This window comes from Corapipo altera, unplaced genomic scaffold, assembly GCF_003945725.1.
Source record: "Corapipo altera isolate COAL_440 unplaced genomic scaffold, ASM394572v1 268, whole genome shotgun sequence".
Taxonomy (NCBI): domain Eukaryota; kingdom Metazoa; phylum Chordata; class Aves; order Passeriformes; family Pipridae; genus Corapipo; species Corapipo altera.
In genome coordinates, this window is record NW_020884901.1 from 10,240,555 (window position 1) to 10,254,287 (window position 13,733).

Genomic DNA, 13,733 nt, shown 5'->3' on the forward strand with positions numbered 1-13,733 from the left:
TGGACCCATGAGGTCACACATTTGCATTTGGGTGTGATGTGATCCAAAATGAAAGTATGTCCCAGTGTCTGGGAGCTGCTTAATTTATTTTAAACAAGAGAGAAAATTCCAACCTTCGGGGAGTGTCACAGAAAAGCCTCTGTAGTCACCCTGTCTGACTGTGTGCAATAAATCACTGCACAGAGTTTAAACCCTGCACAATGTGGTTATTTGCAGGCACAGAGCTAACACTGAGCCTGGTGTAGGTTCCAGCACAAGGGGTGTTTGTTTTACAGGCTCTTCAAGGTGTGAATTGCAGTGTTTGGAGATCCTGAGTGCAGGTGGCCCTGAAAGGGCCAAATATAGGTTGGTGTTGGAAAGAATGCAGAAGCAGAGGAAGGTTCTCCTCTGAGCTGTCCCATTTGGTGAATTTGTTCCTTCTGGTGGTCATGGGGCAGCTCTGGGAGCCCCAGCACATAGACAGGATTTGGAAGGGAAGGTGGTACCTTTTGATCTCAGGAATATTGTGTAGACCTGGAATCACAGAATCCCAGAATAGCTGAGGTTGGAAGGGACCTCTGGAGATCATCCAGTCCAACCCCCTGCCCAGGCAGGGTCACCTGGAGCAGGTGACACAGGAACAAATCCAGGTGGGTTTGGGCTGTCTCCAGAGGGGAACACTCCCTGCTCTCCCTGGGCAGCTGTTCCAGTGCTCTGCCTCCCTCCACGGAAAGACGTTTTTCCTCATGTTGAGGCAAAACTTCTTGTGTTTTAGTTTATGGCCATTACAGCTTCTCTAACTTTTCTATTTGCCAATTGATATATGAAAAATTCCTGCAAATGTGTTCAGACCTGGCCTAGGGCATCATCCCATTCAGGATTTTAAACCCAAATAGCATAGTTTTTGTGTATCTTGAATAAATCCTGTCTGCAAAAGCTTTGGACCGATATGAGCACTGGAATAAGTGCCACTGGAGGAGGTTGCCCAGAGAAGCTGTGGCTGCCACATCCCTGGAAGTGTCCAAGGCCAGGCTGGACAGGGCTTGGAGCAACCTGGGCTAGTGGAAGGTGTCCCTGCCCATGGCAGGGGGTGGAATGAGATGAGCTTTAAGGTCCCTCACACCCAAACCATGCTGGGATTCTCTGATTCAGTCTGGATCCACATTTCTCACCCCAGAGGACTTGGAGTGTGGGAGTTTGGCTCCATTTTTTCCCACCTCCCCGTGCTATTCCCTGCAGGGCACACACCCCTCCTGGGATCACATGTGTAAAACCTGTCAGAAGAATATTTGCTGCCTGGTGGGAATGAGCAGCCTCAGAGGGACCAGTGTGGAGCCCTGAATGTGGTCCAGGACTGTATTCACACCCTTCCCTGCTCCGGAAATATCCTGCTGAGAGGAAACTGCACAGCAGTGGTTTATTGCATTGTTACACATGTTTGATTCAAACCCAACATATTCAGACCAAATTGACTTAAAATCAAATAGCTCAGTAAGTTTTTCCTTTGAAAAGCACTTGCAAATTTGATGTTTTTTCACTGGAAGTTTTCATCTGCAGACACTGGAGTTTCTCTCGGGAAGAAAGAAAATCCTTCCAGTAGCAACTCCTTGTGCTGCTGTGATGAGCAAATTAATGCTGTGAATCTGTGCTGGAGCTTGTTTTACCTTGGAGATGCCCATCTTTACTGCCCAGGGAGAGCCTCTGGACAAGTGTCAGAGAAAGGCCACTGTCCCCCCTTTGCCCAGGTCACAGAATCCCAGACTGGTTTGGGTTGGGAGGGACCTTAAAGACCATCTTGTTCCACCCCCTGCCATGGGCAGGGACACCTTCCACTAGCCCAGGTGGCTCCAAGCCCTGTCCAACCTGGCCTTGGACACTTCTAGGGATGTGGCAGCCACAGCTTCTCTGGGCAACCTAATCATCCTGTGCCTTGGCTCTGTGTGGGCACATCCCTGCACCCATGGGTGCACAGGTCCCCTGTGAACACTGTTCCTGTTCACACCCTTGGCCTGTGTCCCTGCTGCTGGCAAGGGGATGCTTTGAATGGGTGCTCTTTGAACTGGACCACAGCTGTAGTGGGGGCAATACTGGAGCCTGTGTGGATGTGCTTCACACAGGAGATGTCCCAGCTTGCTCCACCAGAGACTTAATTCCCAAAGCATTCTCTGTTCCTACTGGAGTGAACATCACTCAGTTGTGTCAGGGCAGGGTCAGGTTGGATCTCAGCAAAAGGTTCTTCCCCCAGAGGGTGGTTGGGCACTGCCCAGGCTCCCCAGGGCAGTGGGCACAGCCCCAAGGCTGCCAGAGCTCCAGGAGGGTTTGGATGATCCTCTGGGGCACAGGGTGTGACCCTTGGGGATGGGCCTGTGCAGGGCCAGGAGATGGACTGGATCATCCTTGTGGGTCCCTTCTAACTCAGCACATTCTGGGAATCTGTGATTTAATGCCCTTTGGGATGTGGTGTTGTCCCAAAGGGAAAGAGCAGGGAGAACCCAGGTTCCCGTCTCCATCCAGCAGATCTAAATGCTGGAAAAGTGATTTGCTGATGGCACAGAGGATGTCAAGGTCAGGGACAGGCTGGGATATGACAGGGATTACATGCTGGAGTGATTTTGAAGTTGGCTGTTATGGACAAGTCACCAGGACAGTTCACAAGTAGCTTTTTTGGGCACTGTCTTGGCAGATCTAGAGGGCACTTAGGCAGGTGGTTTGTTGAGAGGGAAAAAGACAAAAGGGCTGGGCAAGGGGTGCCATCAAGCCTACATGACTGAGTGAACAGCTGAGCTGAAGGTGTTTAGTAAGGAACTGTAGGAAGGGAGAAGGGAGAGGAGATGAGTCTTTGCCTGGGAAATGGGATGGTGGAATTGTACCTCAATTTACTCTAATTCATGATGGAAAAAGAGATGGTGTTTGTCAGATTTGTGGCTGTAGTTCATCTGATGGGCTTCTAGTGCAGCAGAGAAGGATCCCCTGGGCTGGGGAGGAGTGAGCACTGCAGACAGGGCTGGAAGGGTTGGGATCACTCATAGGACTTCAAGGAGAGACAATCCAGATGACCAGTTTCCTGACATGAATGTGAAGCACAGTGAGAGAACATGAAGTGTGTTCCTCTGCCTTCCTCTTCCTGTTCCCAGTCCTGTTCAGTGGGAAGAGGGACTCCCTCTCCTGAGCCACTCTGCTGGTGATGGCTAGGAGATGTTACCAGATGAGAAATCCTTTCCTGCTCTCTGACATTTCCTTTGCTTCCTCCCTGGCTCATTTCTGGGATGCTGGAGAGGTTCCCCAAACCTTGAGTCATCCAGCTCATGTGAGAGCTGGACACTCACCCTGAATCCCTCTGGCATCTCACACAGCAACAGCTTAACTCTTTCCTGAATGGAGGTTTCCATTTTCCTCCCTCCAAAGGAGGGCCGGTCCCAGCCCCTGGATTTCTCTGTGGGATGCTGACAAGTCCAAGCTGCAGGTGCAGAGTCTGCAACATTTGGAAAAGTCCTTCTGAAGGATGTTGTGACATGAACCCATGTCCAGATTACCCCAAATGCTGAGGCATTCCTGAACTGCCCTGCCCAGCATTCCCATGATATGCCCCAAATTTCATTTGCAGCTGAAATGTTCTCCTGGTTCAAGTCAGCTCTCTCCAGGAACATCCCTGGAGCTTGAGCTCACACAGCTCTGGAGTTGGTGGTCAGGCTGCTCCTCTGTGCAGGCAGACCCTGGGCTTCATCTCCTCTGCTTGTGTGGGTTTACCTGGGTTATATGTGGGATGACACCAGCCCCAGGCTGCAATAACCCACAGCCTGGGGACAGAACAGCTGCTGGGCACTACCAGCTCCCAGTTCAGTTCTCTTCAGGCAGAGCAGGGAGTGTTCCTGTCCCAGCTGGAGGAACAGATAAACAGGAACACTCTTCCTCCCTGATTTTGTACAGCTTTACACAGCTCAGCCTGAATCTGAGTTTTGAGATAACCAAAAAATGTACACCTTTTCCCCCCCAGCTTTAATTCTGGGGCCACATTTCCCAGATGCTGGCAAGAAGAAGAGTTGATATGGTGCAGTTGCAGTACTGGAGAGATTTTAAAAAGGCGCAGGCACCATGAGGTGATTTCAGAGGGTACTGGCACTGTCTGCACAGGCTGGAGCTCGTTGTCCATGGGGCTCTGCTGGGGAAGAGGGATGGAAAGCTCTGGGGCTGTGTTGGCAGAGGATGGGTAAGCTTGGTGTTGATGCCGCTGAGGCTGCTCAGCTTCCCTGAGAGGGAAGGGTGTTTGCAGAGCAGGAAGGTGCTACACCTGCTCTCTGTTTGCCAGAGTGGTGTTTTCAGCACTAACTCATTGCCTGGCTTGTTTCAGGGTTGGGGAATTCCTGGGAAGGCTGTTATCTGATGAGCCACTTAATGACAACCTGCTGGCCTGTGAAAACAGACCAAGCCCTGTGTCCTCACTGGCTGCTCCATAGTGGTTGGAAAAGGCTCTTCAGGATGGCTTTTCCTCCTGGAGGCTTAGCATAGAATCATAGGATCAGAGGCTGGTTGGGGTTGGAGGGACCTTAAAGCTCCTCTCGTTCCACTCCCTGCCATGGGCAGGGACACCTTCCACTAGCCCAGGTTACTCCAAGCCCCGTCCAACCTGGCCTTGGACACTTCCAGGGATGGGGCAGCCACAGCCTCTCCAGGCACCCTTCAGGCTGTGCCATCATGCAGTGCTCCCGAAAACAAGCCCCACAGGGACGAGCCCTGCAGGGGTTGCTGTGCCCTGCCCTGCAGCTCCCTGCACATCATCTGCTGCAGCTCTCCTGCCATCCTGTCACCTTCTGGTCATCCCAGATTTCAGTGGAGCCTCTGCTGTGGCTGCCAGTGTTTGTTCTTTGGGCACCACCAGTGTGCCCAGCAGTCCAAAAGCCACAGGAAGAACCGTGGTCCCTCCCACCCCCCCGGCACGGGAGCAAACAGAACTTTCTCATCAGACCTTGCTCGTGGGCATGAAGTAACCAGGCAGCAGTTGCCCTGTTTTGTGCACAGGATATTCCCAGGGCTGGTGGAAGGTTTGCTCTGTGATTTAAAGCCATTGTAGTCTGGAGCCCATTTCCGAGGTACTTCCCCTCTGGGATCTCTGCTGGGATTGGCCCTGGACCAGCACTGGGAATGTTTGAGGCCAGGGCCTGACAGGGCTGGGCTGGGAGCCCTGTCCCCAGAACACCCTGCCCCAAACCTGAGGGGCAGAGGAGCCCGGGGGAAGGAGCAGAAGTGCATCCCCTCATCTCTGAGGGGAACATCTACCCCAGGACACAGGTTGCCCAGAGAAGCTGTGGCTGCCCCATCCCTGGAAGTGTCCAAGGCCAGGCTGGACTGGGGTTCTAGTGGAAGGTGTCCCTACCTGTGGCAGGGGGTGGAACTGGATGAGCTTTAAGGTCCCTTCCAACCCCAACCAGTGTGTGATTCCATGACCACCCCAGGAATGTGTCTGCTGGCAGAGCTGGGGAGACAGTGGTGGGAGAACAGCCCTGGGCTCGGCTGGGCACCAGCTCAGGGCACTGGAGGTGTCAGGCTGAGTCTGTGTCGTTGTTACTGGGACATTTTAGCTTTGCAGTGCCATGCAGACCCCCAGGTGTGTGCTGGGTCCTGCACAGAGGGGCATGTCTGCAGTGTGGGGTCTCAGTCTGCAGAGTTTGGGGACCCCTCCCTTGATATGCTGTTCTCTGGGAGCTCCTCAGCTGATCTATGGACTACAGAGCCAACAGGCCCTCCTTGGGGGGTGTCTGCTGGGTAACCAGGAGCTCTGCTTGGCCAACCCCCTTGCCTGTCATCTCCTCCTGCTCCTGGGCACCGTGGGGCTGGGTCTGAGCCCAGGGGTGAGCAAAAGGAACCTCTTCCTGCAGCTCACCCCTGGCTGTAACAGGGCCTGTTTGGGGCTGGTGTTGGCCAGTCTGGGCCCTTCCCTGCAGTCCATGCTCTGTGTTTTCCCCCTGCTGTCCCACAGCAGAGTGCTGGGGGTGCCCCAGAGCCATGGGCTCACACAGCACCTGCAATAACATGTTTTTCCCAGCTCTGAGGGAAGGCAGGCGGGCACAGAGCCACTGGCAGCCACTTCAGTCGCTGCTGTATCTGGTGGCAAACACCCCCTTCACGCCATCTGCATCCTCCTTTCCCAGCACCGTGAGATTAAACCCTGTTTTCTCTTTGTAAATATTGGCAGGGCTGGGGCAGCCTCCCTGAATGAAAACAATGGTGGGGAGGCCAGTTCCCAGCATGTGCAGGGCCTGGCACAGCCCCTGCTCACCCACCTCCTGCCCCAGCTCCCTGGGGGTGGGCAGCTGGGTCCCCAGCATGGACACAACCTTATCCCATATCCCAGTCCTTCATCTGGCTGGATCCCAAAGGACTTTGCGAGCAGGAGCCTGGGCTCTGGAGGCAGCTGGGGGTGCTCAGCCCCTGGGGGCTGCTGCCACTGTCCCCAACACAGCTGAACATTATTTGGGGGGAGCAGGTTGGTGGATGTGCTGCAGTACCACAACTGCAGGGATGGGACAAGGAGTACAGATTGAAAGGGGGCATATTTAGGTTAGATATTGGGGAGACATTTTTTACTGTGAAGATGGTGAGGCCCTGGCACAGGTTGCTCAGGGAGTCTGTGGATGCCCCAACCCTGGCAGTGCTGGATAAGGCCTTGAGCAGCTTTGTCTAGTGGGAGCTGTCCCTGGCAGGAAGGGTTGGGACAAGATGATCTTTAAGGTCCCTTTCAACTCCTTACCATTCATTCTATGATTCTGTGGAAGAGGGAGAAACGTGTGTTGGAGAGGTTCAGTGTCACTGTGACAGAATAAAGGGCTGGGATCTCACTACACAGAAATGATGGTAAAATATGTCCAGCTTGGAGAAATGTAATTTTGGCTGTTCATGTCCCCCCTCAGCCTTGCATACCACACTGGGGTAGTTGCCTTTCTCTGACTTTTGGACCAGAGGGCAATCTCCTCTCCTGGCTGTGGTATTCCCAGGTGGCTGGGGCAGGGAGTCTGCAACTGGTTGAGTTGGAGGGAGGGAGGGAAAGGGGCACTTTGCTCTCAACAGCCAGCAGGAGCTGAGCATGGCTGGATGTAAATTCAATCAAAGAGATGGACTGTAATTGAATCAGAGAGGGGCTGCAGGGCAGGGGTAGGTGAGCTGCCGTCTGTCACCAGCAAGGGGATATGAGATGTCCTTGGAATTGCTTTCAGCCTCGCTCCAGGGGAATCACAGGAGCTCTGCAGGGCTGGGAATGTGCAGTGGTTGCAGCATCAGTGTGGGCACTGCGCTCCTTGCAGCTGCACTGATGGATTTTGGGTTCTGCTCAGCTCTTGCTTCCTTTCAGTTCTGGCCCCAAGCGCCGTGAAATGCCAGCCTGGATTTCCATCCCAGCATGTGGGTACCCATCCTCTCCTCTGAAAGTGGGAACAACTGGACACCTTCCTAGGGATGAGTGGGTAGTACAGTGGTGCAGCCTGGGGAACTGCTGGCATGGGAGTGGGAGAGACTGGGACATCTGGGATGGGAAGGAGCCCCGTGACACTCCAGGGTTGCTCAGAGCATCACTGCCACCCAGGATTGGGGGGCGAGGGGGAGCCCCACTGCCCTGTGTCCCTGAATCCCAAACCTCTCTTCATTCTGAACGTGCTCGGGAATTTTCATGCATTTGCAGTGTTTAAGCCTGTTTCTGCTGTAGGAATTGATGTGGTGATGTCCAGGTATAAGAAAGCCCAAACCTTGTCTTTCATGGAAGTCTCCTTGGAGGGGCAAAGGACAGAACCAGAGATCCCTTTCCCTGGAGGTGGCGTGGGAGCTTGGTTTATTTACCACTTCAGAAGGGATTTTGGATTAAACATGAATGACTTCTCATCCAATGCAAACAGTGATTTAAATGGTGTGACTAAAGAGCATTTCCCCTTTTGGCTGTGTTGTGTCTCTGGAGTCACAAAGCTGCAGGTTCTCTCAGACTTTTCTGGGAAAAAAACAGGCTGTTGGGGACCTGCCCTTCTGGAAGGAAATTCTAGGGGGAAAGGAAAAGACCTTTTTCATGCCCCTTACTGAAAGACACTTTTTTCTTTCTTTGCAGTCTGTCCTAAAGTCCTGCTTTTGGTTTTGGGTTTTTTTTTTTTCTTTTCCCATCTGGCCACAGAAGGAGAAGATCCAGCCTTGGGCATTTCTGGACCCTTCCTAAAGCAAAACCTGCAAAATCCCAGCAGGCAGCAGATGTTACTAATGCTTAATTTTTAGCATGAAAGAGAAGCAGTTTGAGGGCTGGGAGACAGCTGCTGAGAGAACTTGGTCAGAAAGTTCCTTAAATGAGTGAGATTTGGCCCAAAGAAAACCTGTCCAAGAGGAACAAGCCTGTATCAAAAAGGACACGTGCAGGGAAAGGGCTGTGGCACAAGAGAAGGTGGGCTCAGCTGGGATGATCTCCCATCATTTCTTGTAATTCCTTCCTTGCTCACAGAGAGTGTGTGACCAGAGCTTCATCCCCAAATCCACCCTGAAGTGTGCACTAAGTGAGGAGCAGGATGGGGAGGCTGCTCTGGAGCCTCCCTGAGCTCAGTCTTTCCTCCTTGCCCCACCCAGCCCAAAGGCTCTTGTTCTCATCAGTTCATGCTCCGGTGCCTCACTTATGTTTGCATATGGCAAAGAGCAATTTCCACTCTCTAAATTAGCTTAATAGACACTCAGGTGGCACAGGGTGCGGAGCTGCTGGTGCTGTGCCCGTGCTGTACCACTGCACTCCTGCCTTGAAGGCAGGGTCAGCTCCCCTGCACCATCCAGCCCTTCTCCCTCTCTCTGGAGGAGATGCCACTGGGAGCTGATTTCCCTCTGTTTTGCTCTCTCTGCCCGGAGCACAGGACATGGTGTGAGCATTCCTGTTAGACCCACGCTCCTCTGATGTACTGTGTGGGGAGCAAGGAGTTTGCAAACACAGCCAGGGCCTGCGACACACAGCTAATGACCTTCTCCCTGCCTGTGTTTCCTTTACGTCAGAAGTCGGAGTGCTTATTAAGTTTGGAGGCTTACTCCCAGGAGCAGAAGAAGAGGATCTGCTGGTGTCTGGCTGAGAACATCACCAAGCAGCAACATCCGGCATCAGCTCCTACGGAGAGCAAGGTAAGAGAACCGGGCGGGAGCTGGAAAACCTGCTTGGAGCGTCGGGGGCTCGGCCTGCGCGGGGGCTTTGCTCTGGTGGTGCTCCAGCCAGGAGGGCACTGCTAGAGGCTGTTTGTTTGCCAGGTGAGGAGTGAGTTTGTGTTCAGGCGCTGCTGTGTCTGCAGCTTCCTGCCCTGCTCGGGGGAGCAGTTATTGCATTTGCATCCTCTGGCTGGGGCCGGGCTGACACCTCCCAGCATCTCTATTTGCACAGCTGAGCCCGTGCAGCCCAGTGTCCAGCCTTCCCCCAGAGCTCGGCTCTGGGGCAGGACTGGGAGCAGAGGGAGAGGCTCCAACTGTGATCTCCGGGCCCTGATTAAAGGCCGAGGTCATGGGAGTAGCAGTGCAGAGATTTGCCCCTTCTGTGCCCTCGGACGGGCTCAGGCGTTTGATCTGGATCCCACAGGTGGTCCCAAAGCACAGAGGTCATTTGGTGGGTACTGTTTTTCGTACCTAGCAAGGCAGCCTCAGCACTTTTCCCACACTGAAGAGCTTCAGCTTGGCTCGAGAGCACTGTCTCAGCAGCTGTGACAGATGGATGTGTGTTGGAGGGGTTTGAAGCACTGTCAGGCACGCCTGCCCTGCATGGCTGTCCTTAACACCCCTGTCTGCCTGGCTTTGGGGCTGGGGCTGCCACCATGGAGCTCTCTGGGACAGGGGCAACTTCTGCTGGAGTCATCTCGTCCCCTGGGGGTCGGGTTTGGATTGTTGGTGGGCGACCCGTTGCTCTGGCAGAAGAGAAACACACTGTGCTGTTTGAAGAGCTCTGGGTGAGGCAGATGGGGATAAAACCCCCAGATCCCTGCCTTGGCTGGTGTGTGGTGGAGGAGCAGCCCCTCCCTGCCCCACGTCATGGTGTGGGTGCAGTGTGGGCTGGGTGGCCCCGAGGAGGTGACTCGGGAGGTGACTCGCTCTCGGTACCCGCGGGCGCAGCAGGAGCCGGGGGCAGGGTGACGTGGCTTTTGCTCTGCAGCCTCCAAACTGGGTCAGCACAAACATCTCCGCAGGAGACAGAGCCTCCGGATTCCTTTTCCTGCACGTTTCAGGAGGACTAAAATAGCAACAGCTCCCAGAGCCTGAGAACAGCGTTACCAGCCAAAGCTCCCGCACCGCCAACGGCCCCGGGCGGCTGATTCAGACTGACACGGCTCTGCTCCGCTCCTCCTTTCCTGTGCTGCATCCTGCTGGCACAGCACCGTGCCCGGGCAGGGGGTCCCTGTTGGCTTGGCATGGGGGGCACCATGTGATGGGGCTGCTCTCGGGGTCTTGGCCTGGCTCTGTGCTCGGCTGTGTGTGATCCAGCCACGGGCTGGGGATCATGTGCAGGGACATGTTCCAACCTGAGCATCTTAAAGACATCCTAAAAGGGGCATCCTGCTGGCTCTCCATCATGACAGGTGTTCTGGGACCATTTGGGCTTTCAGGTGATGGTGCTGTTTGCCCTCCCCATCCCAGACTCTGTTCATGGCAGGGTGTGAGGCTGTGGCTCAGAGCAAAGCCCTGGAGTGTCTGCTCCCTGAATTGTAGGAGCCTGGCTGCTGGACAGGTGAAAAAATACTCTAGAAGACATCAGAAACCTTTTCAAGGCTTTTCTGTGCCTCAGTAGGCAAGAGGGTGTTCCTTGGGTGCCGTGGAGAGCCAGGGTGGGCCTTTCAATGCTGTGACAAAGGGATTTTATCTTAACTTGCCAAAGCTGATGGAAATCCCACTGGTGGGGTCCATGGCCAGAAGGGAGAAAAGGAGCATGAGAGCAACCACCAGGCACTTCGCTGAGTTCATAGCACCAAAGCCCACCCCAGCAAGGTGTAAAGTGCTCACGATGCAATTTTAAAGCAAATCTGATGTGAAATGCAGGAAGGAGCAGCATGAGGAAGGAAGAGCAACCCTGCATGGGGCTGCAGCTCCTGAGGGGACAATGAAGGTTGTCAGAGCAGGGTGGACACACAGGGCAGGAGCCTGAGCTGCAGCTGGGGCTGTGCCCAGGCTGCACCACAGCTGGTTGGTAAGGGCAGACTGCTCAGGGGGTGCCAGTGCAGCGGGAGGCAGGAATTGGGATAATTGGTTTCTTCTTGCAACTGATCCATCCGTTTGCTTACAAGTCATTTGATACTGGGGCTGTTTAGGGGAAAAACCTAGTGTCTGTGCTCTGTGAACAAATTAAGCTGGAAACATCAGCCTTGACAGGGATCTGATTTACAAAGCCTTCAAAACTGCTCCAGCTCAGCAAGGGGCAGCTCATCTCACTGTGACCGAGGGGATGTGGGCTGTGCTGTGCGATGTGAGCAAAGGGCTGGCACAGCCCCTGTGCCAGGCAGAGATGTGCCATGTGCCAGCTGTGCACTGGAGCCAGAGAAAGGGACACTGTCTGAGCAGACAGCTGCTCCTCAGGAGCCCCTGTGGCTGCCACACCAGTGTGTGAGCTGGGAACAGCTCTCGCTTCAACCTGCTCAGAAATCAGGTCAATTTGGGCTTTGGGATGGTACCTCTTGTTTTTCGATTCCCCCCTGAGCCCTGCCTGGGTAGGGCAGCACAGGAAGGTCCCTGTGGCTCAGGGACATGGCTCTGCAGAACTGTCAGTGCCTCTGGCAGTGTCTCCTGGGAGGATGGTGTCAAGCCTGGAGGATGATCCCTGTTATGGAGTCTGTGTTGGCACTGCTGCTTTCAGAGCAGCTGGTTTTGGAGCAGAGCTGCCAGTTTCTGGGAGGCACAAGCACATGGTGCATGTAGCATCCGCTTCTGGAGATGTGGGAGGAGAAAGCCATGAGGGATATAGCTGTGTTCCCACTGGGCTTTTCCTGCCAGAGTCAGTGCAGAGGAGCTCCGGGGGTAACTGGCTGTCAGTGAGGTCTGGATCTCTATCCCTGGTGTCCAGGATGTGGTGGAAGTGAGGTTCCAGTGGCTTCTCTGCTGCCACTATAAGACTTGAATGAATTTCCCTGAGCTGCAACCCCATCCTGTCAGTGACAGCAGGTCCCAGGAGTTGTTCTGTGGATCTTTTATCCATCAGCAGGGCCTTCCCCCCTCTCACCCTCAGGTCTGTGTCTGCCCGAGGATGCTGCTCCCTGTCCTGTGCCTGTGCTGAGCAAGCACCTGGAAAACACATTCCCAGGGTGACACAGCTTGGCAAGAAACATTCCCAAAAGTGGATGTGTGGAGCCTGGAGCTGGGCTGGGGCTGTGAGGAACCACAGCCATGGCAATGTGATTATGGCAGAGCAGCTTTCTGCATTAACTGAGTTAGTGAGGCGGCCTCCGTGGGCTGGGTGATGACTGTCTGGTTCACCCTCCATCCCTGCCCTGGGCCTTCTCCTAGACCAGATTGCTTTAACATGACTGAAGAGAGGGCAAACTGCAGGGCAGGGGCAAGGGCAAGGCAGAGGGGCTGGAGCTGCTCCAGCTGCTTTGGCTACCAGGGAAAAGGTTTAGCGGCAGGACCCCCTGCATATAACGGACCTGCTGCCACCATCTGATTCTCACTGCTTGTTTCTTTGTGTCTTCCACACTCAGAACGGCTGATTACTCTTCCTTCTGACTCCGTGACCTGAGATTACCTCGGAGATGATGGCTGGCTGTGTCTGAGAGATGCAGATTATCCTTAAGCTAAATAATTACGGACACTCGGTGGTGTGGACTTTGGGAGTCCAGGACGGGTGCTCCCCTTGTTTCCCGAGGGAGGTGGTGGATGCTCAGCACTTTCCAAAGCCCGGCTGCCGTCCCTCTCCCGTGGCTGCTGACGGTGTGAGCAGGCGTGGACCGACCCTGCACCCTGGCCCTTCCTGGCAGCGCTGGCTCCGGTGCTGGGAATGAGCCGCCGGTGGGATGCGCGGCAGGGGGGGACCGGCCGGCCCCTTGCTGGCCGTGCCTCTGCTCAGGAAGGGCAGGGCTGTTTCTCTCACTATTTACAACGTGCTTGACAAGTGGGAGTAAATGAGCTGTCAGCAAAAGCAAACCGTGTAATCGAGGGGTGATTGAAAGCAGGGCCGGCGGGGGGGCGGCGGGAGGGGCGGCTGTGCCCCCGGGCACCTGCACCGTGGGGACTGCCCAGGGGAGGTGACCCCTCTTCTGTCCCATGCCCTGCCTCCTCTTCCTCGCCCTGAGCACCCCCGTGTGCCCCATCCCTCTCTGCCCCCGTGTCCCTCTGCAGCCCCTGTTCCCTGGCACCTCCCTGCTCCGGTAACACCCACTTTCCGCACAGTCCAGACCTTCCTTTGGATGGTGGCCATGTACACACTTGAGCTGGCACAGCAGGGGCTACTGGCATGGGGGTGACTGTGACAAGCCCTTGGGGACAAGGTGCTTGTGACGAGGTTGGGGACAGGTGGGGTGAATGTCCCTCTCTCTGAGCAGGGTGCTCCACTCAGTTCAGTGTAGCCAGAGTGTGACTGACTGGCTGTTTGATGGGGAAGGAGGGGAGGATTTTGTACCTTCCTATTTTATTTTCGGCCCAAAGTCTTTCCATTTTGGGCTGGGAACCTGCTACCCTGTCTGTGCCAGCTCTGTTCCAGGGGGTTCACCTGCTGCACATAGCCAAAGGTGCAGGAAACCTGGATCTTCACCAGAGCCTGCTTTCCTTCCACGGTGCCAACACCAGAGGTT

The 13,733-nt window shown here is 54.8% G+C and overlaps 1 protein-coding gene across 5 annotated transcripts in view; it reads left to right on the forward strand.

Annotated features, from left to right (window-relative positions):
• The window catches only part of RGS3 (regulator of G protein signaling 3), an 88,812-nt gene that overhangs the window by 53,597 nt on the left and 21,482 nt on the right, over window positions 1-13,733 (forward strand). For all 5 annotated transcript variants that reach the window (XM_027650197.1, XM_027650196.1, XM_027650198.1 and 2 more), the window contains one exon: window positions 8,977-9,099. In XM_027650197.1, coding sequence (XP_027505998.1) covers window positions 8,977-9,099 — 123 coding nt within the window. The remainder of the gene's footprint in view (window positions 1-8,976; window positions 9,100-13,733) is intronic.